At 36.0% G+C, this 27,514-nt stretch overlaps 1 protein-coding gene across 4 annotated transcripts in view; it reads left to right on the forward strand.

Moving 5' to 3' along the window:
- The window catches only part of HYCC1 (hyccin PI4KA lipid kinase complex subunit 1), a 118,470-nt gene that overhangs the window by 55,045 nt on the left and 35,911 nt on the right, over positions 1–27,514 (forward strand). For 3 of the 4 annotated variants that reach the window (XM_054726524.1, XM_008148195.3, XM_028155779.2), the window contains exons 2-3: positions 17,729–17,807; positions 26,140–26,241. In XM_054726524.1, coding sequence (XP_054582499.1) covers positions 17,757–17,807; positions 26,140–26,241 — 153 coding nt within the window. In that variant the 5' untranslated portion in view covers positions 17,729–17,756. Of the gene's footprint in view, positions 1–10,956; positions 11,001–17,728; positions 17,808–26,139; positions 26,242–27,514 lie in introns of those variants that run through there. The other variant, XM_054726525.1, reaches the window with a different exon arrangement.

Here is a 27,514-nt window from a genome sequence, read left to right on the forward strand (position 1 = left end):
AGTTTTAGCTGAGTGGTGATTCAGAAACCAGTCTTTAGAAAATTGAGAAAGAATGGGTGATGATGATAAAGTAAACATGCTTGAATGAGGCATTTCAAGAAAACTGAAAGAATGGAGAGAGGAGATAAAGATCGCTATAGAGCAGTGGTTCTCAATCTTAGCTGCACCTTCACAATCATCTGGAGAGTTTTTAAGAATCCCAGTTTCCAGGGGGAGCCCCCATATCAATTTGTGGGTGGGACCTAGACATCAGTATTTATTTCAACAGCTTTATTGAAGTGTAATTAACATTTAATAAACTACACATTTAAAGTGTGTAGTTTATTTGACATATGTTTACACTCACAAAACCATCACCAAAATAATGAACAGATTCATCACCTCCAAAAGTTTTCTCTCGTCCCTTTCCTTTCATCCCTGTAAACAATTGCTGTACTTTCTGTTACAATAGATTAGTTGCATATGTATTTTAAAGTTCCCTGGGTAATTCCACTGTGCAGGCATGTTGAAACCACTACAGAGGGATTCAGGTTGAAGAAATGTTATGCTTGTTTCTTTACATTCTTAAGGAAAGCAAGAAATAAGATACTCAGGAAAGATTAGAGGTTTATTGGAACTAAGTTCCTGAGACAATAGAAGTGGTTGGAATTTAGTGCTTTAACCAATAAGAAAGGAAGATAATTCTGGAAACAACATCTCTAACAAAGATGTTAAAGATAGTATATTTATTTGTTATCAGCACCAAAGTTGTCATCATATAGTATCAGGATTGGTTCCCCGAAGTACTAAAAAAAAATTAGCATGTTGATATTGTGAAAATGGATGCCCTTCAGAAAACCCCTTAAATGCAGCCTGAGACCCCTGGCACTACCATGTAATGTTTTGTAATTTTTATGAGGGGAGCAGATGGAATTAACAGTTTGATTATTGCTTACTGTTGAGAGCCAGAGTCTTTTTGGCCCTCGCAGAGTAAGGCTGCATATTTGCACTGAGGAAAGAGAACATTTAACATTTGAAAATCTCCTGTTTACAACATCTTTGCTCAGAATAAATCCTGCTGGCTTGTCGTTAGGATATATGCCTTTTAAATACATTGGGGGAGAAAATAATTTCTCTGTCTCCCAAATGAGACTGAGAAGATTTGTGATTAGAAAGTGTTGAAGGCCCATGCTTTCTATACTGAGAAAGATAATACCTATATTCACCCCATTCACTTTTTAGAAAATAGTTTCTGGCTCACAATTTGAATGTAGGTAAAAGCTGAGCCCTATTGGTGCTGAGGTCCAGGGCTTGTTCCTTACCCGTGATTCTTACATTTGGCATGGGGCTAAAAGCAGAATGGCTAATATCTAAATATTTTTTCACATTGTACTTGATCATAAAGGTGGAGTGAAAAACTTTTGATTCTTTTCTAGAGTTCTCAACATTTCTTTCACTGTGATTAAAGTACTAAAGCATGCTCTGACCTAGAGAGGCTTGGCATCCCTGATTTTGGTGCAGCCTAAATAGAGTGGGAATATCAATGTTGCCCTGGTTTTGGATACCATTGTTACTATAGTCACAGCAGTATTGTAAACATTCTGTATTTTCTTAGTTACTAATATAATACATAATAATTGTAGTAATATTGTAAAATTAAGGAAAGCATAAATAATCATTATCACTTTGGTCTTATTGGCCTTTTTAATAGGTATTTACTTTTTTTTTTTTTTTTAGAAACCATATGGTATAAAGTTTCATTTTTTGGTATGAACTGTTTTTCTTGTTTTATTTTCACTTAATAGAATGAATGCTTACCCAAGTCAATAAAATATTATATGTTTATAACATATAACATCATTTTAAATGTGTGGATAATATTTGGCAACTGGATTTATAATCATTTATTTAACCACCATTTCAATTGTTGAAAATTTAAGCTTTTCTCAATAAATGTGAGTGAATAATGTAGCAGTTAGGTTCTAGACAGTTTAATCATTATATTTTTATTTCCTTAGGATAAATTCGGAAGTCAAAAGTTATGCATATTTAAATTATTTTAAATAGATATTAATAGAATGCCTTCCAGAAAGGTTTAATTACTATTCACATTTATTAATTGTTTTGAGAAAGCCAGCAACCTCTTCATATTCAGCACTAGCAATGAAAAACTGCCATTTTAATATGAAAAGTTGTATCTTCTATAAATTTTATTTCATTATTAGTGACACTAAATATTTGTATTTCTTTTGTGAATTATCCATTAGTGTCCTTTGTTAAGATATTGGAGATTTTTAAAAATTGAGTTACGAGAGCTTTTTGTATGTGAAACTGTTATTCCTTTGTCAAATTACATTGCAAATAATTTCTCCAGTTTGTCATCTGCATCCTAATTTTGTTTTTGGTGTAGGTTTTTCTTTTTAAAACAGATTTTAAAAATCCTCACCCAAGGATATGTTTTTATTGATTTTAGAGAGAGAGAGAGAAGAAGGAATAGGAAGAGAGAAACATCAATCTGTTGTCTCTTCCATGCACCCAACCTGGGATCGAACCCTAACCTAGGTATGTGCCCTGACTGGGAATCGAACATGAGACTTTTTGGTGTACAGGATGTTGCTCTACACAGATTTTAAAACATTTTTGGTATAGTTAAATCTATCAAAATTTTCTTTTATGGTATCTGCCTGCGTAGGAAAGCCTTCTCGAATTTCCAGATTATATAACGCTTCACCTCTATTTCCTTATATTACTTTCACAGTTTTAAAAAATATTTACATCTTTATTTTGGATATATTTTTAATGTAGAGTGGCAAGTCCATTATTTTAATACTTTTTATTGAACAATAATTTTTCCTCAAAGGATTTATTATTTTTAATTTTTTCTTTAGCTTCACAATTATTGTGTTTCTTAAAGTCAGTTTCCCCCCTTTTTATCGATTTTATTGGGGTGACTCTGGTTAACAGAATTATACAGGTTTCAGGTGCACAACACATAATCTGTACTTGTATTGTGTGTTCACCACCCCAAGTCAAGTTTCCGTCCATCACCATTTATCGCCCTATATTCACCTTCAACTTCCTTCACCCTCATAACCACCCCTCCCCCAGCAATTACCACACTGTTGTCCATGAGTTTTTTTCTCTCTCTTTTTTTTTTTGCCTCAATCCTCCCTCCTCTGCCACTCAGCCCCCCACCTCACCCCCAACAGCTGTCAGCCTGCTCTCTGTATATATGAATCTATCAGTATTTTGCTTGTTAGTTCATTTTGTTCATTAGATTCCACATATGAGTGAAATCATATGGTACTTGTCTTTCTCTGACTAGCTTATTTCACTTAGCATAATGTTCCCCAGGTCCATCCATGCTGTTGCAAAAGATAAGATTTCCTTCTTTTTTACAGACAAGCAGTATTCCATTGTGGAAGTGTACCACAGCTTTTTTTATCCACTCATCTACTAATGGACACTTGGGATGCTTCCAAATCTTGGCTATTGTAAATAATGCTGCAATAAACATGGGGGTGCATATATTTTTTCAAATTAGTGTTTTGGGTTATTTGAATAAATCCCCAGAAGTGGAATTACTGAGTCATAAGGCAGTTCCATTTTTAATTTTTTGAGGAACTTCCATACTGTTTTCATAGTGGCTGCACCAATCTGCATTCTCACCAACAGTGTACAAGGGTTCCCTTTTCTCCATATCCTTCCTCAGAAGTTTTAAATGTCATCTTTATTATATAACAAATTATGTCTATATATATCCATATGATTTTTTCTAGGCCTTTTATTCTGCTTCATTGGGATCTTTATTGATCCAGTAATTTCAAACAGTCCTAATTATTAGAACTTTTAATATATCTTATTATATGGTTGTGTGAATTTCTATTATCTTTTTCAAAAGATTTTCAGCATTTTTCATGTATTTATTTTTCCAGATTACCTTTAACTGGAAACATTTTATTAAGATTCTAAAAGATCCCCATTGGAATTTCTAAATTAACATTTTGGAGGTAATTGTGATATCTTTACAATCCTATATAATAAAAGCCTAGGTGACATCATACCCTCGCGCGACACCCTCTTGTGACGTTGTCACAAGATGGCCGCTACAAAGATGGCCTCCACAAGATGGCCACATGTACAGTGGAGGTGGGGCCTGGTGGCTGCTCTGCCCGGTGAGGCCTGGGGGTCCCGTGGCTCTGCACAGCATGAGAAGGCCAGTCCCAGCGTCTCCACCACCTTGCGAGGAGGAGGCGGGTCATGGTAGGGGAGGGCAGTTGTGGGTGATCAGGCTGGTAGGGGAAGGCAGTTGTGGGTGATCAGGCTGGCAGGGGAGGGCAGTTGTGGGTGATCAGGCCGGCAGGGGGCCAGCATGGGGAGCAGCTAGGCGTCAATCAGGCTGGCAGGCAGGCGAGCGGTTAGGAGCCAGTGGTCCCGAGGGGTCCCAGTTTGGAGAGGGTGCAGGCTGGGTTGAGGGACACCCCTCTTCCCCCGCCCATGCATGAATTTTGTGCACCAGGCCTCTAGTATAATTATAATTTCTCCAAGTCATCTTTAATTACTCAATGTTTTATAGTTTTCTTCATTTGATTCTGCCTGTCTTCAAAGTTAAATTTTGATATTTTCAAACTTATTTTGCTATTGTGAATGTAATCTTTTTTCATTGTATTTTAAAGAGGATTACATCTTCTAGGTATGGGACATAGAAAAGTTGATGATTTGTGTATACTGTTTTCTAAATGGTCATTTTATGAGCTTTTAATTCTAATAGTTTTTATTATTTGTAATAAGGCAGTTATAGCTTTGCAAATGATAGTTTTGTCTTCTTGCCAATATTTAATATTTATTCCTTTTTAAAAAAATTATAATTATCAGAACATTTAGGATAATGTTAAATTATGGTAGCGAATAGTAAACATCTTTGGCTTGTTTCTCATTTAAATGAGAATAATTTTAGGGTTTTAAAGTTGTGCATTATTTTTGACAATTTTTTTAGCATGTTGAGAAAATAGTTTTTCATTTTCTTTAAGTAGAAGATCCTGGAATGGGAATGAGATAATATTTGCATAATGCACTTTATTTTTATTTTTTAAAAAATATATATTTTATTGATTTTTTACAGACAGGAAGGGAGAGGGATAGAAAGTTAGAAACATCAATGAGAGAGAAACATTGATCAGCTGCCTCCTGCACACCTCCTACTGGGGATGTGCCCGCAACCAAGGTACATGTCCTTGACTGGAATCGAACCTGGGACCCTTGAGTCCACAGGCCAATGCTCTATCCACTGAGCCAAACCAGCTAGAGCTATTTTTATTTTTTAAAATATATCTTTATTGATTTCAGAGAGGAGAGAGAGAAACATCAATGATGAGATAGACTCATTGATTGTCTGCCTCCTGCACGTTCCTACTGGGGACCGAGCCTGCAACTTGGGCATGTGCCCTGACCAGGAATCAAACCGTGACCTCCTGGTTCATAGTTCGATATAATGCACTTTATATAATTCACATTTTAATTTACTGGGTGTTCAAAAACAATTTGTGTTCCTGAATTTTGTTTGTACCTTGTAAAGAATGTGATGTAAGATCAAGGAGTTTTGGAAACAGTACTTTCCTACTCTTTTTTACATATTTGCCGTTGTTGAGGCTTGTGTCAGTGTAGCCTTGTAGTAGTAAATGTTAAGTGACATTTGTTTGGTGTGTGTTTCTCGAATAAAGAGTCTTTTGATTAACTGATGAACATTAGTTGCTTTCTCATATAAATGCATAAAGATTCATTTAGTTATTTGCACGAGACTTAATGAAAACATTGTATTTGAGTTCTTAAACTGTACTATGAAAATTATTTCAGATTATAGAGTGATTTATAGACTTGGAAATTTAGAGAATAATGTAAGCCTTAAAAGTGCTAAAATTGGGCAAGCAATTATGAACTCTATTTTTATCTTTTTGAGCCCTTCTGTTGTTTTTTTTGCCCCTTTCAATGTCAATAACATTTAATTAATTGAGTTAGGGTACTGGTTCTAATTAACATACACATACTACACTCCCCTCCTCTGCCCATGTGGAGCATAACAAGTTGCCCATTTGGCCTCTTTAAACTTGCTAGGCACATACACACCCTCTTCACCCCTAAATTTCAAGTTTCCTGCTCATTTGTCAACCCATAGATATTACAGTGGTGGACAGAGTGACAACATAGCTCCTAAAAAGTACACACTTTAGTAGTTTAGAAGAGGGAGAGACTTTTGGGGAAAATTATGAAACTTCAAGTGGGTCCTGATAGAGGAATAGGGAAGAAGGTGAAAGTATTTTAGAAATGGGTTGGGGGAAAGCATCCACTAAGTAGGGAAGGTAGAACTGTGCAAATCAACTAGACTATTAGAGAAGTACAGAAAATCAGAAGGATGGTTACATGGGTGATAGAATCAGAATACTGAAGTCAGTGACGTCTTCCTAATAGAGTTTCAGAAAGGAAGACACTTGTGACAAGGTTAAAGAGAAAGAATGAGTATTGAGGAAGAACCAATAGATTTATTTATTTATAAGACCATGGAGAGTATATGATGAGAACCAATAAATACTGTAAAAGGGGGTAAGGAATAAATTGGTGGTGAAATAATTGGAGGCAGTGGCATAGATTAGGTTACTAAATCAGAAAGTTAATCAGTGAAGCATAAATAAGGATGGTAGTAACTGGAGGGCATTATAATCTAATAAAGCCTTCCTCTCATTCTCCCTTCATCCCATTTCAGGAAGTGTAAGATCCTGAAATTCATTCTCAATTGTCAAATTGATAAATATTTTGTTAGTGATAACGAGAGCTATCATTACGTCTATGGTGTGCCAGTGCTTTATTTGTATTATTATTTTTTACCTTTTTTAAAAATATATATTTTATTGATTTTTTACAGAGAGGAAGGGAGAGGGATAGAGAGTTAGAAACATCGATGAGAGAGAAACATCGATCAGCTGCCTCTTGCACACCCCCTACTGGGGATGTGCCCGCAACCAATGTACATGCCCCTGACCGGAATCGAACCTGGGACCCTTGAGTCCGCAGGTCGACGCTCTATCCACTGAGCCAAACCGGTTTCGGCTACCTTTTTTTTTAAAGAGAGCATTTTTATTATTATCTTTAATATATTTTATTGATTTTAGAGAGAAAGGGAGAGGGAGAGAGAGAGAGAATCATTGATAGTCTGCCTCCTGTACGCCCCCTACTGGGGATCGGGCATGTGCCCTCTACTGGAATTGAACCCAGGACCCTTCAGTCTGCAGGCTGATGCTTTATCCACTGAGCCAAACCAACTAGGACTATTTTTTACCTTTTAAAAAACTTTATTGTTTAAAGTATTACATATGCCCCCCCCCCCTTCGACACTCTCCACCCTGCTGCTGCCCCCTCCTCAGGCCTTCCCTGACCAATGTTTGTCCATGGGCTATGCATATAAATTCTTTGTTTAATATTTGTATTGTTTTTAATCCCTAAAACATTCCTATAATGCTGATGTTGATAACTACTTTTCACAGTCAAGAGCACCCTTATTGACAGTTCTGAGGTCACTACAGTAAATACCAGTGATACACGTTTTTATCTCTTCTTTTTCTTCATTCCAGTCATTGAAAAAAATACTGAAACCAAGAATTTTCTGAAAGTCACAGGCTAACAAGTGCCAGAGCTGGGTCTAACTGTGAAATAAAGACTGACTCCAGTACCCTACCATGTTTTTTCTATGACCCTATAATTTTCAACTTGGCTGCCAAAGAGAATCATCCATGTAATTTATTTTTCCCTACCAATTTATTTTGGAATGAAAATATTCTAGTTTTTAATTTTAAATGAAATATTAGGGAGAAGAAAAGAATATAAAAAAGAGTATTGGATTGTTGAATGATGATTGAGAATGGGGACTCTAGTTAGACTGCTTGGGGTCTAACCTTAACTCAACCTCTTACTAGTATGTGACCTTGGACAGGTTATTTGTTTAGGCTAGCAGCAGCTCCTCCCTCCCTCCCTCCCTGCTCTCTCCCTTCTTCTCCCTCCCTCCCTTCCTTCCTTCCTTCCTTCCTTCCTTCCTTCCTTCCTTCCTTCCTTCCTTCCTTCCTTCCTTCCTTTTTCCCTCCACCTCATCTTCCTCCTCCTCCTTCTCTTCCTCCTCTTCCTTCTGCTCCTCCTGCTTCTTTTGTGAAGTAGAGATTATATTATCACCACTTGAGAAGACTGTGAGGATTAAATGAAAATTCCCATAAAGCACTTAGCATGGTGCCGGACACATAAGTGCTTGAGGAATATTAGTCATTATCACAATATTATCAATGGACATCCATCATTGCTATGTATGAGACATTTGACTCACACTAAGTGTTTTCCAGACTTTATTCCCAATGATGCCAGTTGTGTCTGAACAGTAAAGGATTCATGGTCAGATGCTCTTGGGAAAATACTTCATTCTAAACACCTTTCTTGGAGATTTATAACACAGATTTAGCATATAAAGGCCCTGAAAAGTCCTTTGATGAAGCTTAAAAGAAAGAAAACTCTTTAACTTTCTTGAATAGTTACATTTTCATGGGGAAAGCCTTTTATTTTTTTATTTACTTTAGTACCACTGTTAATATCTTTCTGAATAGTTTTCTTATAACATCAACTCAGGAAGTACTGCCTAAATTATTTAATGTACTTGCATTTACCTCAGTTAGTGAATTAATACAGAGGTTTATCCCTTTATCTTCCCTGATTATAATCTGCAATAACAATATGATGTTTAGTTGGAAGGATCCAGGAGTTGGGGATTCTGATATTTCTGTAACTAGGAGAGTGATCTTATATTTTACCTCTGTATGTGCCTTGATTCTTAATGTGGGATAGATAGACTAGATCTCTAAATTTCTTTTCTTCTACCTGTGAAATTCTGAATTGTTAGATAAATGACTATAAACAATTACATTGAAGAGCTATGTCATTGAAACTTGCCTGTTAGATTTGACTTTTTTTTCAGCCTTAGTATCAACTGTTATAGAACCAGCCTTGCAAATATATTCTAGGAATAGGAGCTAAATCCTGATCAATTCTCTGATATCAAATTAATTATAGAAATAGTCACAAACAACACTACAGTCTGGTTAAGAAAAATTCTTTGAGCACTTCAAATTTTTCAAAGGTTTGAGAAATCTGGTAAAGAAAAATTGCTTTGAGAAGTTCAAATTCTAGTAAGAAGTTACACTAAACATTTTTTTTTTTACAAACTTAATTTAGTTTACTTTGTCACATTCTGATAAGTTTGTAGCCTAACAATTAAAAAATAATAAAATCTATCCTTAGCTAGAGATCGTTTGTTAAGTATTTCCTCAAATCAATGCTGGTAATGATACCTTACATTGATTTATCATTCTACAATTTAGAGTGGTTTCATGTTTTATTTTCTCCTTCTAAATATTGAGTGTGGTAGGTAGGGCAGTTGTCATTTTTTTTACACTTCAATGTCACTTAACAGTCAAGTCACCAAAGTTTGTTACCAAATTTGCCATCTCACATTGGAATAATTGGTGGAAACAGAACTCTGGCCCCCGTCACTATTCTAGCTTTTTCCAGCATCCTTACACTATCATGTTCTGTTGGAGTCACTGATTTAACTTCCTTGTCCTACATATTTTCTATTAATGCAGCCCAATGTGGCATTAACCTTTTTTTAGTGATTATGTTACATTTTAAAATCCCTCTTAAGCGCCTAAATTATTTTTCTGTAAGTAGTTATGTTTCCCCATCTTTTTTGTCCATTTTTTAGAATCAACTGTATGATCTTCATTTAATTTCCACTCATAGCTTTACCTTTTAAGATTAAGTGCATGTTACTAACCTGTTACAAGAATGTGCTTTGTATAGGTGTTAGCAGGTCTGTTTGTGAGTGTGTGAGGGATAAGGATGGATTGGCTCAGGTTATTTGTCTGTGGTAGTGAGAGGTTTCACTTAGTTATGAACCAAACAAGCAGTTTTTTTAGCTAATTAGGTTAATATTTTTCTAATTGGGTTATTAATTTTTGAAAAGTTCAGGAATCTTTTTATGAAATAACATGTTATGAAACTTGTCTTAGCAGTAGTGCCAGCATCTCTTCATATCATGTCCATGACAGCAAACTTTAATACCTGTTAGTTTAAAATATTTGAAATGTAAAATATGACATGACAATCAAATGACAAAATTCTTATATGTAAGATTAATTGGAGATTAATATTGAAGTAGAATAAAAAATTTAACTGTCAGAGCAGTTATTTATAATTAACTTGATTATCTAGGATATTCAAGATAATAGATAAGAATTACTAGAAGTCTGAATAACTAATTCAGTAAGATTGGTAGAAATAATCAGAATACATAGGAAAAGGATGGCTTTCCTAAATACTTGTAATTAGCAATTATAATTACAAAGAACAAAACATAAAGTTTAAAAAAAAGAGAAGAGCTCATTTATAATAGTAACATAAACTAGCCCCTATCAGATAACAAAAGGCACTTGTAGAACAGACTGTTGATTGTTCACAACTATTTGTTTTTCACTCCTTTCTCAGGAGTAGAACCCAAATTTTTAGCTATGTGTCACCCTGTTAAAGATTATTTTGCTTAGCCTCCTATAACGCTGTGTGTGGCCATTAATACTCAACTCTGGCCAATGAACTATCTATGGAAGTTATCAAGAGCTCAGGGAAGGACGTCTCCTTAGGTGGAAGGCATTCTCTCTCCTCCTTATCCCTTTTTTCTTGAATGTGGGCAGAATGTGAGTAGGAGAGAGTCAGAGACCCCACATAGAGAAGAGGTTCAGGACAGAAAGTTAAAATGAGGTATGTATATAGGGCATTTTGAGCTAACAATGAGGTACAGTGTGTGTGGTCATTACAGGACAATAAGAAGAGGAGATGTTCAGTAATTAGTAGTTTGCTCTGCCAGGTAGATAGGTCAAGAAAGGTAGTCTCCGAGCTCCAGTGGCGCAATTGGTTTGCGCGCGGGACTTATAAGAAAGGTAGTCTCTGATGATGATGATCTCTTATTATGGGTAATGCCCCTAACTAAAATTCTTCTAGTTGGTTAAAGGGGTTGAGGGGGACAGATGTTTCTTATGAGCTCGGTTGTCTTTATCTCAGAATAATCTGAATACCACAGACACACATCTTGGGGTGACTTGTTCTGAACCCCAACAGTTCCCTCCTCTGAAGCTTCCTGAGAGAAGTATCACATTCCAGAAGTTGGGTCGATAGAGATTGTTCCATATCTCATTAAACTAGTCTAAGTATAGGTCAGATCATTTAAACAGTTATTCATTTCAGGAAGTGGTGATGCAGGTGGGCTCCCAAAATTAGTCCTATGATGCAAGCAAATCAGGTATTTAATAAAAGGCATTTCTATGGAAACAAGAAAAATGAAGGTTAATGATTGGAGCAGACTATACTCCCAGTTTCTGAGTTCTGAAGAGAGGCAGTAGAGAAGATTTCCAGATGTCTAGCCATATCTAGATATTGAGCAAGGTGCTTCTAAAGATGTTTGTACTTAAAAAAACACATGGCTTTCTTTTTTCCCCTCTTTGGTCTTAGGAATTGAGGATGATAAAGATAGGTGGGCTGTGAACTGCTTCTAGAGCTGCATTTCTGGTTTCACAATGTCCTTTGTAAGATAAGGCAATTGCTCTCAGTTTCTCAAACGTTATCATAGGTTGTCCTTCCTCCCAAGCCACTTCATCCCTAATTAGCTTTTTTTCCCTCTGGGTACATAGTTTTTGTGTTGTTTTATTTAGCATAGGAGAGGATGTATTTTTAAAAACATGTTTTGTTTTTAATTTATTTCAGAGAGAGGAAGGGAGAAGAGAGAGCGAGATAGAAACATGGATGAGAGAAAAATTGATCGCTGCCTCCTGCATGAGAGAAAAATATTGATTGCTGCCTCCTGCACACTGGGGACTGAGCCCGAAACCTTGGGCATGTGCCCTGACCTGCGACCTCCTGGTATATGGGACGAAGCTCAACCAACTGAGCTAAACCTATGGAGTGTGAGGGTTGGGGAGAGAGATGATTTCTAAGAAATCCTATCATACTCTTTAATATTCAGCTTCCGATTTTGCCAAATTTCTGTTTTAAAAAAAAAGGTATTGAATCTTTTCAAATAGCTTGTCAGGTTTCAGCTGGAATAAATGGTAAATATTTCTGGCAGTATTAAACAATTGCATGGACTCAAGAGGCTGCAAAGGTCATTACCTTCCAGATCATTCCCTCTGATAGCCAAAAGAAAAAACTGACAGCCTTCATGTCCCAGGCAGGCTGGGGAATGTTTCCTGGTGAGACACAATGTCTATTTCCACAATACAATCAGATAAAAGAGATGCAGTTACTTTACATGAAGCCTGTGCAAAACGTAACAGCTTGCCTCTAATCTTTTATCTTAACTCCATCAACCATTAAATCTTAACTATAGCCTCCATTAGAACTTTATCAACAGGTTTTGGGTAGATGAATTGTTCCCTGCCAGACATCCTTTCCCATAAAACATTCAGATCAAGTTGACATAACTCTTTTTAACATAAAGCCTGTTTAAACCTTCCAGTTTTCATAATTGTATCAACCCTTACATTACTATATTCTTTTAATCTAATTGTAGCCTGAGTTAGGGCTTCACCAATGGGTTTTTGTTCCCATAGTTCATGAAATTCTCATGTCAAGGAGTCCTAGAAATTTCTCTTTGTTTTACCTCTAGCAATATTAAAGTATAGGTATCTCATTTTGTTTATTTGATTTGGAAGCCCTTGCTTTTAAATGATCTAATATTCTATTTGGAACATTACTCATAATAATCATTGTAATTTTAGGTTATAATTTCCTTGAAGGCTGGCAGCAGTTTGGTAGGACCATAGCCATAAATGGATTTTAGCACACATTTCTGTCTGGCCATACGTTGGAGCTTCCAACCTGACAATTACCAAGTTCAGTTCTTAGGACATAAAAATGTATAAATTGTCTTTTAATAAGATTTTGCCTTTTGTTTTTTTCTCTTCCTAAGTGCAGAATGGTTACTAGGTGTACCAGTTAATGGGGTGGATTTTTTTCAGTAGATGGAGTTACACATACTAGTCGAGTAACTGGTTTGCTTTCATATTATGGATACTATGAATCTCATAATTGATTCTCTTGCATTGATGCTAATAAAATGAGAGTCAAAGTTTCTGTCCTAACTCTCTCTCAAAACAAAACAAAACAAAACAAAACAAAACAAAAAACCAGGCCTGATTTAACCTTACCTATTGCTTTATATTATACTCTTACCCCTATTTTCTTTTTGCCTGGATTTGTTTATTTTTATCCTGTTACAACATTTGTGAAGCAAAGTGAAACACAGTAAATATAAATGCAAATGATGTTTGTTTGTTTTTTGTATTTATCCATTGTTTATCTAGTAAATTAGGATAGAAAGTTATCACAAATAGAATTAGGCTACATCAAGTCATAGAAAATTGAGGTAACATTCTTACAAATATTCAAAATAGCCCTAGCTGGTTTGGCTCAGCTGCAAATAAGCTCTACTTAAAATTAAGACTAATTTTTATTTCTTTTTTGTGTGTTTGTTTTTTAATCCTCACCCACGGTCATGTTTAGAGAGAGGAAGAGAGAGATAGAAACATTGATGTGAGAGAGAAACATTCATTGGTTGCTTTTAAATGTGTCCTAACTGGGGATCAAATCCACAACCCAGTTATGTGCCCTGACTAGGAATCAAACCGGCAACCTTTTTTGGTACATAGGACACTCAACCAACTTAGCCATTCTGGCAGGGCTGAGACTAATTTTTAAAAGGTTAAAAGAAATCAACAGAGATATGCAAAGGATCAAGAATAGTCTAAGTAATCTTTAAGGACAACAGAGCTTGAGGACTTGGGGTTCTAAATATCAAGGCTTACTATAAAGCTTACCAAAAACTAGAGTAATTAAGCCAGTGTGGTATTATCATAAGAGTCGGGGGCAGGAGGAGGGGACAATGAAACAGAGTGGCCAGAAACAGACCTACACATACATGATTACCTGATTTATGACGAAAGTGGTACCATAATTTAGTAGGAAAAGGATAATCTTTATAATAAATTTTCCTAAACAAAAAAAGTATTGGGAAGTGTGGCTTTGTTTCACATTTTTACAGATTTCTTTAATGTCTTAGCTTAATAGAACACAGTTGGATCCTTATAACTGCTTCAACATTCAAACTGATATATGATAATCAATTTGTGTTTTAATTTTTTTACATTCAATATGATTTTGTATTAGTTTCAGGTGTATAGCACAGTGATTAGACAATCATATATGTTACAAAATGATTGTCTCAATATTTTAAGTACTCACCTGCCACCATAACTAAATTTGGTTATTTTCTCTTGTCAATCTGCCTCATGTAGAGTTAATTATTAGACTAGTCAAAGAAACCTGGGAGGATAGAAGAAAGTTACGCCCCTCACCCCCACCCCACAGTTGGCACTGTAATCAGGAAAACTCACTGGCTGGGCACTGCTCACCCTGAAGCTGCTACAGTAGAAAGACCCTGGGATCTCTAGCAAGCCCATAAAGATAAGAATCTTGCCAAATCAGACTCCCAATTCTCTACAAGTACAGTCTGGTGGAAGCAGAGTGGCCGGAGTCCTTTTTTGTCCCCTTTCTAAGTTTAGATTAGCAAAAGAAAATATTTTTTTAAAATATATTTTTATTGATTTCAGAAAAGAAGGGAGAGGGAGAGAGAGAGAATGATAAGAGAGAATCATTGATTGCCTCCTGCACACCGCCTACTGGGGATTGAGCCTGCAACCTGAGTATGTGCCCTGACCAGAATCGAACCCGGGACCCTTCAGTCTATACGCCGATGCTCTATCCACTCAGCCAAACTGGCTAGGGCAGAAGAAAGAAAGTATTTGTAAAACTAATTTCTTGGGCTTATCAATGTTTGGTTATTTGGTATGAATAGTTATGAATTTTATTAATTCTGTATTTCTCTCTGTGTCTGGTGTCTCTCCTTTTGTCTTGTCATATGTCCTGAGAACTTGGCCTTATGACCAGTGAGAATACTTTCTCTCTGGCTTCCACTATCTAGAGGTTGCACTTACTTGGGTACATCCTGCTCTCTGTCCAGCCAAGTTAAGCTCTCAAGGGAATTTTCTATGTATATCCATTTCCTCCCAGAGATGATAAAAACAGGGCCGCTCATTCTTGTTTTCCATTAGTTGGAGAATATATATGCATATGGCAGGCAGCCAAGTAGGCTGAGGATTTGACCTTAGGAAATCTAAACACCCCATTCAAAAGCGGGGGAAACATGATTCCCCATATTTTGGAATGGCTGTTTCTAACTCTGGGAGACAACTTTATCTTGTGAGGGTTGCATCTTTTTGCACTCTTCTTTGGGGATGTCCCTTGCTTCCAAAATATTGGTTTGAGTAGCTATTAAGATCCTACTCGTCAATAGACAAATCCTTTGAATTGGAAAACTTTCTAAATGAAAAAGAAAGAAAAACATTTTTAGAGAGCTCTCATATTGTTATAATGGCTAGTCATTAAGATTCTTTTAAGCCGAAGCCGGTTTGGCTCAGTGGATGGAGCGTTGGTCTGCGGACTGAGGGGTCCCAGGTTCGATTCCGGTCAAGGGCGTGTGCATTGGTTGCGGGCACATCCCTGGTGCGGGGTATGCAGGGGGCAGCTGGTCGATGTTTCTCTCTCATCGATGTTTCTGGCTTTCTATTCCTCTCCCTCTCTGTGAAAAATCAATAAGATATATATTAAAAAAAAGATTCCTTTAATAAGGTGGAGGAAGAGAAATCAAAATAAACTCAGACACCTTCCTGTTTGCCTTCAGACATTTGCAGATATAGAGAAAGCAAGCCCGGCCAGCATGGCTCAGTGGTTGAGCATCGACCTATGAACCAGGAGGTCACAGTTCGATTCCCAGTCAGGGCACATGCCTGGGTTTTGGGCTCGATACAATGTGGGAGACAGCCGATCAATGATTCCCTCTCATCATTGATGTTTCTATTTCTCTCTCCCTCTCCATTACTCTCTGAAATTAATATATACATATTTACAGAAAGAAAGCGGGGGGGGGGGGGAGGAAAAAAGGGGAGAAGGATGGGAGGGAGATGGGATATTGGAAGTATACAAGTAAAGGACAGGTTTTCCTGGTACTGAAAATGGAAGATGTGAATTTTTTCTTCTCTTGGATATAAAAGGGAATAATGGGACCTGGAGTGGGGGTGCGGGGTGGCCTGTAGGGGGGCGATAGGGGAAAAAGGGGGACTTATATAATACTTTCAATAATAAAGATAAAAAATAAAAGAGGATAATGTGGTCTATCTAGCAGTGTTTTCAGTAAGCTTGGACAGAATTCCAAAGTGTAGTGCAGATTATCTGAATGCAGTTTTATGAAATCAATAATACAGTATAAATAGATGGTTTTCTGATTGTCTAACTTGATCCAAGAATAAAATTTAGAATTAAAAAATGGGCTATTTTTATTCTGAAAAATAAAATGTGTGTCTCTCAAGTAATTCTCCCTGAATATGAATATGTATATATATTTTTTCTTAACAATGTTTTTCATGGAAATTAAACAACAAGTTTTACAACTTATTCTTTAGCTAAAACCTTGTGTTGTTCATTAAAGGACATCTGTATATTTTGATAGCTGAGCGGAGACTGTATGAGTTGATATTCTTCAGTAATACTACTGCATGATAATATTTTATTGTAGGTACTGCAGTAAGTTCTTTATTTACAAGTTTTTGTTGCATTCTCACCACAACTTAAAAGTAGGTACTATGGTTATCCCTATTTCACAGATGAAAAAAGGCAAATAAGTTGCTCACGGTTATTCTCCCAGTGTAATAGAATTAGGATTCAGTTTCTGGCAATTATGTCTCAGTTTCTACTACTTGATAATGCTGATGAAAATTAAGAAGCCTAATGCAGCTTTTGTACCTGAATTAGGAGGTTAGGAAATTTAGGTAGAGCTAAGATTTTTTCCTCAAGAAACAGTTTCTAAGTCTACTCTCGTATAGATGGGTGGGTGAAGAAAACTACATTGAATTCTGACAAGTTTTGCTGGAGATAAATTCGTTTTCCATTTCCTAAGCTTCCTTTTTTTAAAATTTTTTATACTTAAGTAATTCCAATTTTCTGAATAACTATTGTTGAATACAATCATTGTCTTGAATATTACCACTTTTACTTTTGTTTTATGAATATTAAGCTTTCAAAGAACCAAGTGGCTTGCCTAGGTAGACTGTTATTCTTATAAATAACTGAAATATAAGCAAATTAAATTACTTTAATGCCTTCTATAAAGTCAATTTTGGATGCATGTCTTTTTGAAAATACACAGTTTTAAAATATTTTCTGCAATTTTCTTGTGATGCATCATCTATTTGAAATTATTCACTTGAAACTAGGAAAAAATGTTCAGTATGTTTTGCAGCTGGCATTTATGAAAGCTGAAAGAAAGTTGCAGAGCCAATTTCATCATATTATGACACTTACACTTTTGTCAAAATTCTTGCCTTTTAATACTTGTTTGTGCACATCGGTTTTGAAATGAACCCAGTAATTTCTGTTTGAAATTGCTTTACTTTTACTAATAGGAAATAACTAAATTTTATAGGTTCATTTCTATCTATAATAATCTGACTATAAAGAAAACGTACTTAAAATTTTAACAATTTTCTATGTTAATTTTCAGCTTGAAGATTTAGAACAGATGTGGAAAGATGTTCACTTCAGAGAAAGGGGTTGTGGAGGAATGGTTGTCAGAGTTTAAGGTAAAATTTGTTTTAATATAATTATTATATTCCAAAGAAGTTTTGTCTGGGGTTTAAATTCTAGTGGCTATTTTTTTTTTTAATGACTTAAAAGCTAAATATTTGTGGAAGCATAAGTATGTCCCAACAAATCTTGATAGGGAATTATTTACACATAGTAATCTTTTCTAGGAGATCAATTCCTTTTTTCTTAAAAGTGGTTCAAACAGTTTGTTTTCTCCTTTTCATGGCAACACTGCAAAGAATGGTTGGTGTCTGAATTTTGCTGTCACTCTCTTCAACCACCATCAAACTCCCAACTTGTTAAATGGGAGTGGGCATGATCAACAGTGAGGAGAAAATGGGAAGATATTCACCCAATTTTCTACCAGTGGATCTTTCTCTAGTTGGCTAACTCGAGTAAAATTTTTGGTTAGTTGATGAAAATAAAGCCTGTTTTCTTGTTTCATGACTTGTGTCTCTGATAGCTAAAATTGTGTTGCTTTAACCATTTAATTACCTTGTCCTTGTCTTCTGGGTCTCATTGTTACACATAATTATGTGAGCTTCATGATCATGAACCACAGGAATGAAAGATTTGGGCTGCAACTGTCACTTTTTTTGTTCAGCCCTACCACCCCAAGACCTTCAGGGACAAACATATATAGTCTGACAAAGTCAGACTTTTCTGGCTTGTTTCAGTGAGAGAGATTATATAACAGGTACCAGGCAGGCATTTCACCAAACAAAGGAAAAGATAAAATTGTTGTAGGACTTAGAGGAAGGGTGGAGTTCAGATGAAATCTAAATGAAGCTGTATTTTGATGGACTTAAAACAAAGCAGGGCTATGTGTAAATGGGGTCAATATCTGGTCTCAACTTTGAAGTAGACCCAGGGTACTGTTGTCTTGGAAACTACAAAGTTAACATTTATATGGAATGTTGTGTTCAAAAACCCCTCCTCTGAACCTTTGTACATACGTTGGAAATTGAGCCTGCTTCTCTGTGTCAAGGTGAAGTAGCTCCTCCCGGCAGAAGTGGGATGTTTCATTTTTACTGATTAATGTTTAAACAGCAATGTTTTTGATATTTCTGATTTTAGACAATAAGACTTCTCAGTGAGTAACAACATAGTAGTCACTCAAAAAAGAGCTTGTTATGATACTTTCGGCTACAGTGTGTCTGAGAGAAACAATATTTCCTATTAAATTTGCAAATGGCCTTATCCTGATGAATGAATGGCTGAGCAGATGTTTACTTTTTCAGGTTTCATAGTCAAGAATTGAGTATCCTTCTATGGAACCCTAAGTAATTATAAAGTAAATTAGAATAATATAAAAGTGCACTGTATAAATTTTATATATTGTAATAGATTGATTAAATCTTATGTGCTTTTTTTGATGCATCTGTTGTCTTTGTGAATTAAGTGTTCAAGGTGTTTTTAAGTTTTTGTTATTTTTCTGCTTCAAGAGGGTTCAATATGGTTCATTATATCATGATTTTTTTTTTGCAGTTTGATGGAAATTGTCAAGTTTAACAATTGAGTACCATTTCTAGAACATTCTTATGTTTAATGGTAAAGTCAAATTTGCAAAAGCAAATATAGCCAATTAGCCAATAACTCTTTAATAGGGGAGTTATGGAAAGATATCATGTTGAAAGATGGGGTATAGGAGAGGGGTCAACTATTAAGGCAAATAATTTAAAATAATGACTGAGTCCCTTTCCTTCGCCTTTGTTTGTTATTCCCCTTCCCTTCAGGCTTGACTATATAGATACCCTGGGAAGTGTAGCAGTAAGGGCAGTGTTTGAGGAAATGGGTTTTTGGAGGGAGGGTTACAGAGATGGCATGTACAAGAGTCAACCAGAATAGTTACATTGGTAGGTTGGTGACTTTGAGCAAATAAGTAATATGGAGGATAATGGGCGTTAGATTTCTCTGTGTCTGAGAAAGAAATTAGAAACATGGAATGGGGAAAGGCAAGAAAGAACCTTAGGACCCTAAGGTGTTGTATTGAAATTAGGAGAATCAGGGGAAAGGAAATTTTTCCATTGGCAGGAGAGGAGTGAAATCCTGGGCCCCATGAAATAAAAGTAATTTAATTTAATTTCCCCTAATCCTGCAAGATTAAAATTACCCAATTTTTAGTCAATTTGGTATAACATATGTTTTAAATTATTGTCTAGTGTATATTATAGCCAGTTAAAGAGATATTTCCTATTCCTTGGTAATTTGCTATGGAGTCCTGAAAATTATTTTGAGTATTATTTGGAATTATGTTAATGTGTGTTTAATTCAGTTTTCTTTATGTTGGGTAAAGAGATTAAGGTTATCAGGCAAAATCAACAGTATACTAGAGGTAGTAGAATGCAAAAAAGTGCTTTAGAACAAACCTCTTAAGTACTTTTAAAATTAGAGTATCTTGTCTTTGGAAATGATTTGTGATGTTAATTACATTTTTGGTTAAAATTTGGCAAAATTTGAAGACATGCTTCATAATAAAGTATCATTTGGCAGATGGTTTTTTAAAAATGTAAGGATGTGTGATATAGGTTGGGTGGAAGAGAATTAATGAAGATGGACAGATGGCTGGAGAACCAATAAATAAAACAACTCTGTTCAAAAACATCACACATGAGATTAGATTTTTGAGTGATGTATCTATAATAATAAGAGGATAATATGCTAATTAGACCGGACATCATTCTGGACAAAGCCGGGGCCATGGAGAAGCCAGCCCGGGTCCCTGGTGCCTGCAGGCAGCTGTAGGGAAGCCAGCCCGGGTCCCTGGTGCCTGCAGGCAGCTGTAGGGAAGCCAGCCCGGGTTCCTGGTGCTGGCAGCTGGGGGAAGGAAGGCCTACTCTTGCACGAGTTTCGTGCATCAGGCCTCTAGTACTTATATAAATACTAGAGACCCAGTGCACAAAATTTGTGCCTGGGTAGGGTCCCTAGCAGCTGCTGGCTGCTGGCCGGGGCCTTCCTTTGTTCTGTACTGCCTCTTGGTAGTCAGCGCATATCATAGTGAGCGATCAAACTCCCAGGGGGTCGAACTCCCGAGGGGACACTGCATATTATGCTTTTATATATATATGTATATATATATATATTTAGTAAAGGCCTCTACTTGGTTTTGTAATTAAAAATATTTTTATTGACTTAAGAGAGGAAGAGAGAGAAACATGGATGATGAGAGAGAATCACTGATTGGCTGCCTCTTGCACACCCCACACTGGGGATTGAGCCTGCAACCCAGGCAATGTGCCCTGACCAGGAATCGAATCATGACTTCCTGGTTCATAGGTTGACACTCAACCACTGAGCCATGCCTGCTGGGGGTTGGTTGTTTAATTTAATAACCATGTGCTAATATGGCCAAAGTCATCATGATTGGTAAAGTGGTACAAAGTTTCTGAGAAGTCAGAAACATCTTGATCTAATTATAATTCTTCTGCTGGGTGGTTTTATGATATTGGGCCAATCACATAACTTCTTTAGGTCTCAGTATTCTCATCAGAGAAATTTAAGTCTAGGTAGTCTGTGAAGATGCTTTTAGCTCTTCTACACTGTCCCATGGTCACAGTCGGAACTCCCAACTTCATGACCTCACTCAACATTCTCTCAAATGTATAAAGACAACTCAATTTGCTTTGTGCGAGTTTTTCCCCCCTTTGGGAGAACCATTCAGTGACTACTTTGGCTTTGGGCTCTTGTTTTCAGTGCACTTGATATACCAACATAATAATTAGACTGGAACTTCATTATTTTAAGATTTCATGAATTTCAACCTCTAGCTTTTCAAAGTTTTACTTGTACCAAATTATCTTTCAGATTGTATCATTTTTCTTAATGCTATATATAGATTTATCTAGCAGATTTCCAGACTCCAGACTCCTAATTTTTTCAATTTTCTGGTAATCACTGTATCTCAGTGTAACTCAAAATCCAGTCTTATGTGTAACGTTTTTGAACAGAGTTGCTTTATTTATTGGTTCTCTACCCATCTGTCCATCTTCATTAATTCTCTTCCACCTAACCCATATCACATCTTTACATTTAAAAAACCATCTGCCAAATGATACTTTCTTATGAAGCATCTGTCTTCAAATTTTACCAAGACTAATTTTCCAACATAATTTCCAATAACTACTTTTTTGTCTCCAGTTCTGCCTTCTGAAAAGTGTGAAAGCTTAACTGGTATTTAAGAAGGCCAGTACTGCCCTAATTGGTTTGGCTCAGTGGATAGAGTGTTGGCCTGTGGTCCCGAGTTCGATTCCGAGTTCGATTCCGGTCAAGTGTCCATACCTTGGTTGCAAACTCCTCCCCAGCCTGGGCCCTGGTCGGGCATGTGCAGGAAGCAACCAATCCATGTGTTTCGCTCACATCGATATTTCTCTTTGTCTTTCCCTCTCTTTTCTACTCTCTCCAAAAATCAGTGGGGATAGAGCTGCCTGCAGACTGAAGGGTCCTGGGTTCGATTCTAGTCAAGGGCACATGCCTGGGTTGCGGACTCAATCCCCAGTAGAGAGCATGCAGGAGGCAGCCAATCAATGATTCTCTTTCATCATTGATGTTTCTACCTCTCTCTCCCTCCCTTCCTCTCTGAAATCAATAAAAATATATATAAAAAAAGAATTTTAAAAAATCAATGGGAAAAAAAAAAGGCCAGTACCTTTGAACTGATACAGTGCAGAAAAATATAAAGATTTGCTGTAATACTTTTTAAATCATTAGGGTCTTTTAGATCTTAGTTTTCAAAGCACTGTTCATAAATACAGCAATTATATTTTCTCCCCTTGTATAAACAATATTAACTTTTCCTATATTCACAAAATGAAATAATAATAGAATTGTGATAAAATGCAGTAGTTCATGGCACTAATTTTTAGGAGACCTGTCCTGTCATTTAACAGTAGTAGTTTGGTCCAGGGTATTTTCTAGAGGTTGGCTTTTCCAAAAAGAGCTGGTTTTGTTTGTTTTGTCTTTGGCTGTTTCACAGAAAATATTTTACCTCATAAGGCTTAATTGGCACATAAACTAAAATTGTAGCTCACATTTTTAATGAATGTTCCATTTTTAGCTTAAATAGTATATATAATATTGTAATAATCTTTATTTTTTACGATTTAATTTCAATTCACTCAATTTAAAATTTTATAGTTAGACATACATGTGTATGCATATATAAAATAATGTATTTTGCATATATAATTCAGATTCATTTCCATCCAGTGCATTAGAAATCTGCTGTTTGACTATTATTTCCTTTTATATAAATTCCTCCAATATTAGGTTACTCTTGATCAAATAAGGGAAATGAAATGTTGTCTGGAGATCTTTTGTTACATGCTTTTGAAATATTGAAGAATGCCCTAATCTCTTCTTTATGTAAACAGTTGCAGTAAAACTCCTCCCTTCCACCAACACCTGAGAATGGTGGAAGGTTCCCAGATAGTTCACATTTACTTACCACTCTGCTGAACAAAACTATTTTATTAAAATTTAAAACTATCTATTTACTTATATAACCTAAAGTGAGATGTGATCTAATTTTAAAGAATCTACTGGTGTGAAAACAGTGACAGTATTCATTTCTTATTCTGTTAATCTATAATAAATTCCTTCAGCAAATGTTTGAGTACCAGGCTTTGTGCTGAGTGCTATGGTTGGAGAGGTAATAAGATAGTTCTTATCCTTAAGGAGCTCACAGTAAAGTGAAAATGAATCAGATATCCTTATTATAAAAATTATGCTGTTTAATTTTCTATGTGTATTTATGCACACATACACCTATGTATACTAACCATAACCTACTTTATTTGTTTGTTTATTTTAAAAATATAAATGTCTGTATACTATATATTTTTATTGATTTCAGAAGGGAAGAGAGAGAGATAGATAGAAACATCAACGATGAGAGAGAATCATTATTGGCTGCCTCTTGCATGTCCCACACTGGGAATGGAGCCTGAACCCGAACATATGCCCTGACTCAGAATTGAACCATGACCTCCTGGTTCATGGGTCAAAGCTCAGCCACTGAGCTACACTGGCTGGGCAACCATAACCCACTTTAAATCATGAAATACTAGGATATGGGACATGTAAAAAATAGTGTATCTTGGAATGACTGTTAGCAATATATTGAGACACTGGTGGCCCAGTGCATGGGTTCGTGCACATTGAAAGAAAAGTAATTAGAAGTAATATTTTAATATCGCTATTCGCCCTTTCTCTATAATAGAAGTGTCAGAGATGAAAGAAAATTAGTAAAATGCATATGAAAATAATATATAAATTGAATAATAAATAATAACAACATGATATAATAACAACAGACATGATATAAAAATAACAAAAACATGATATAAAAACAATATTGATAAAAACAGTGACTGATAAATTGATTAAACTTATTCTAATATCTCTCTGTATACCACATTAAGAGTAAAAACACTTTCAGAGTGCTTGACTAATTTCTCTTGTGATGAAGTATTTACAACTTTAACTTTAACGTCACACACTCTTCGAACTTGAGAGAAAGTAACGTATAACTGATCGTGTCTGAAAACAGGTTCAGGTAGGAATATTCCTACTCTGTCTAGAGCAGTGATGGCGAACCTATGACATGCGTGTCAGCACTGACACATGTAGCCATTTCTGATGACACGCGCCCGCCGAGGATGAAACATTTGCTGCTCCTGAGGATGAAACATTTGCGAAATAATGTTTTTTCCTCAAAGTGACACACTACCCGAGATATGCTCAGTTTTTTGGCGAAGTTTGACACACCAAGCTCAAAAGGTTGCCCATCACTGGTCTAGAGTTTGTCTTTGTGATTTATTAATAGTCATTGCAAATGCTGGCATCATGGGAAACTGTCTTTGAATAAATTTAAATGGGAGGCCAGTGTCAGACGGGGACAAATATCACGCATGCATGAGTCATTTATTTTTAAATTGCCAGTGTGCGTCATATGTTCCAGCCAGTCAGTTGGGCGGTCGGACAGACGTGTGGTTGGTCACTTAGCCTTTTATATATCTAGAATAAGATGCGCGTCATATGTAGTGGCTGGTTGGATGGACGCATGGTCGTCGGTCACTCACCCTTTTATATATATAGATATATAGATAATATCTGCTGCTGGATTTTTGTTGATTGATTGCTTGAAGGAAGTAATGTGCATGAGAAAGAATGACTTGGGAGACAGACATATTGTTAAGGAAGGGGTATTTTCTAGGATAGGTTTTTAATCCTTTGTTATGAAGTGTTCTGTTTTTGTTTTTCAGATTTTCCTACTACTTTTATCCTAAACCATCTGACTTACTCCTGGAGTTTTATCTCTTCTCATTCCTCTATGGTCATGGTGTCCTTTCTGAATGGGTGATGCTGGAAAGCTGTGATTAGTTGTCTATATTTTGAATGTCATGAGGAAAACTGGTTTGTTTGTTGGTAGTGTGGCTACCTTGTTCTGCAGTTCTGAGAAGTCTAAAATTTCTCACCAGTTTTATAAAGAATAGCCTTACCTAATTTAATAGTCACAATATGTAACTCAGAAGAGTTACTCTGATAATGATCTGTAGCTTTCAGGTTTGAAACATTCAATCCTTATACAACAATGTTATTAATATAATGTTTATTAAAAAGCAGGATTTTGAAAAAAGCAAGATCAATACAGCTAATGAGATTTTTAACTTATATAATACTACAGAAAACTGTATCTCTGGCTTTACGTATGGTTTGTATTCTCATTTTTTACCCTATACTGATTAAAGATGAAGTGTTGATGTTAATTTACATCTCTGTTGATAAGAGGACTAAATATATTTTTTATTGTATTTTTGCAATTATTATTATTTTTTCTCATATATTTTATTGATTTTTTACAGAGAGGAGGAGAGAGGGATAGAGAGTTAGAAACATCGATGAGAGAGAAACATCGACCAGCTGCCTCCTGCACACCCCCTATTGGGGATGTGCCCGCCACCAAGGTACATGCCCTTTGCCCGGAATTGAACCTGGGACCCTTGAGTCCACAGGCCAACGCTCTATCCACTGAGCCAAACCGGTTTCGGCAATTTTTGCAATTATTTTTTTGAGAAATAATTCACACAACATTTTTTTTTTTGTCTTAAGGTGACAATGTGATTTTTAGTATATTCATAATGCTGTGCAACTAAAACTAGCATCTAATTCTAGGACATTTCCATCACCCTAAAAGAAGCTCCATACCTGTTAGCCACTCTCAACTCTCCCATCTCCCAATCTCTGAAAACAACTGGTCTACTTTCTGTCTATGGATTTTCCTATTCTGGACATTTCATAAAAATAAAATGTATTTTTTATTTTGTTTAGACACTACCAGAAGCATCTTTACCAAATTATGCCACAAATTTGAAAGATAAGAGTTCTTTAGTTTCATCTCTTTATAAAGTTATCCAGGAGCCACAAAGTGAGGTAAGTATTCTTACAGTTTATTTTACTAGAACTATTGATTGTACTAGTACAGTTGATTGATTTTAAAATTTTTATTGTGAAATATAACATATATAAAAGAGTAAGAAAAATATGTGTTTAAACAACTATAGTGTACATTATTAGTGTTTAACTGATTGCCTTTGAGAAATGGGGTAAGAGAAGAATACTGTATGTTCAAAAATGGCAGAGTAAAAAAACATTTATAATAAAATGAACTCCAGTGTACCCACCCCCAGGCCAAGAAATAGAATTATTACCAAAATCCAAAAGCCATTTCTGAACATGTTCCTCCTTATCTCTCTCTCTATCTTGCTTGAGGTAGCCTAGAAAAGTCTGGGTCACTACATTCATCTACTCCTTTGGCAAATATTTGTGTCCACTATGAGCCAGCCGCAATGCTAGGCAATAGAAAATCAAAGATAAGGAGCATCTTTCAAAGATGAGTAGCATTCCTCTCAAAAGAGGAAGGAGTAGAAAGTAAGTAAACACATACTTCCAAGGCAATTCTTAACTGATGCTAGATGAATATGCTTGAATTTGCCAGGTGTACAAGATAAAAGACCATTTCAAGCCGTAGGGATAGTTTACAGAGGCCTGAAAAAATGTAAGGCATTTAAGGAAAGGCAAGCACCGGCTGGTGTGTTCCCCAGTCCTTCTTTCTTTTCTCTTGCTTCCATCTCCTTTTCTTTCTTTCTTGGTAGCAAATTTAGTTCGAAGGTGCTAAAATGATCTATATTCCAGATTCTGATGCTTATAAATCCCACCATTCATAGTAGAAATAGAAAGGGTTAGAAATAGTGTTGACAATAAAAAGGCATGGCATTTAGAAAAAAAGCAAATACGTAGGCTAATGCAGTAGTTAAGAGAGGATAAGACTGGTAGGAACTGAGGCTGGAAATATAGATTGGGCTGTAACCATTGTGGATCTTGAAATCTATCATAAACAGTCTAGACTTTTTTTGCACTGAAGGGATGACTTGATTATTCTTTTAAGAAAGTGGCTAGGTGGCGGATATGTTTGGAGAATGGAAAAGTTGAGAACAAGAGACTAGGAAGCTATGAAAGTAGCCTAGGAAGGAGCTATTGAGAACCTGAGCTGTGCCAGTTAGAATGGAAAGGGGGAATAGAGGGGAGGAATATGAGGCATGTGGTTCTTTTGTACTTGATTTTGATAGAAGACATGATATGCTCTAATACCATGAGTATTATTATTATTCAGTGCTAAAATAACTTATACTTTGGAGTTCAGTCC

This window comes from Eptesicus fuscus, chromosome 14, assembly GCF_027574615.1.
Source record: "Eptesicus fuscus isolate TK198812 chromosome 14, DD_ASM_mEF_20220401, whole genome shotgun sequence".
Taxonomy (NCBI): Eukaryota; Metazoa; Chordata; class Mammalia; order Chiroptera; family Vespertilionidae; genus Eptesicus; species Eptesicus fuscus.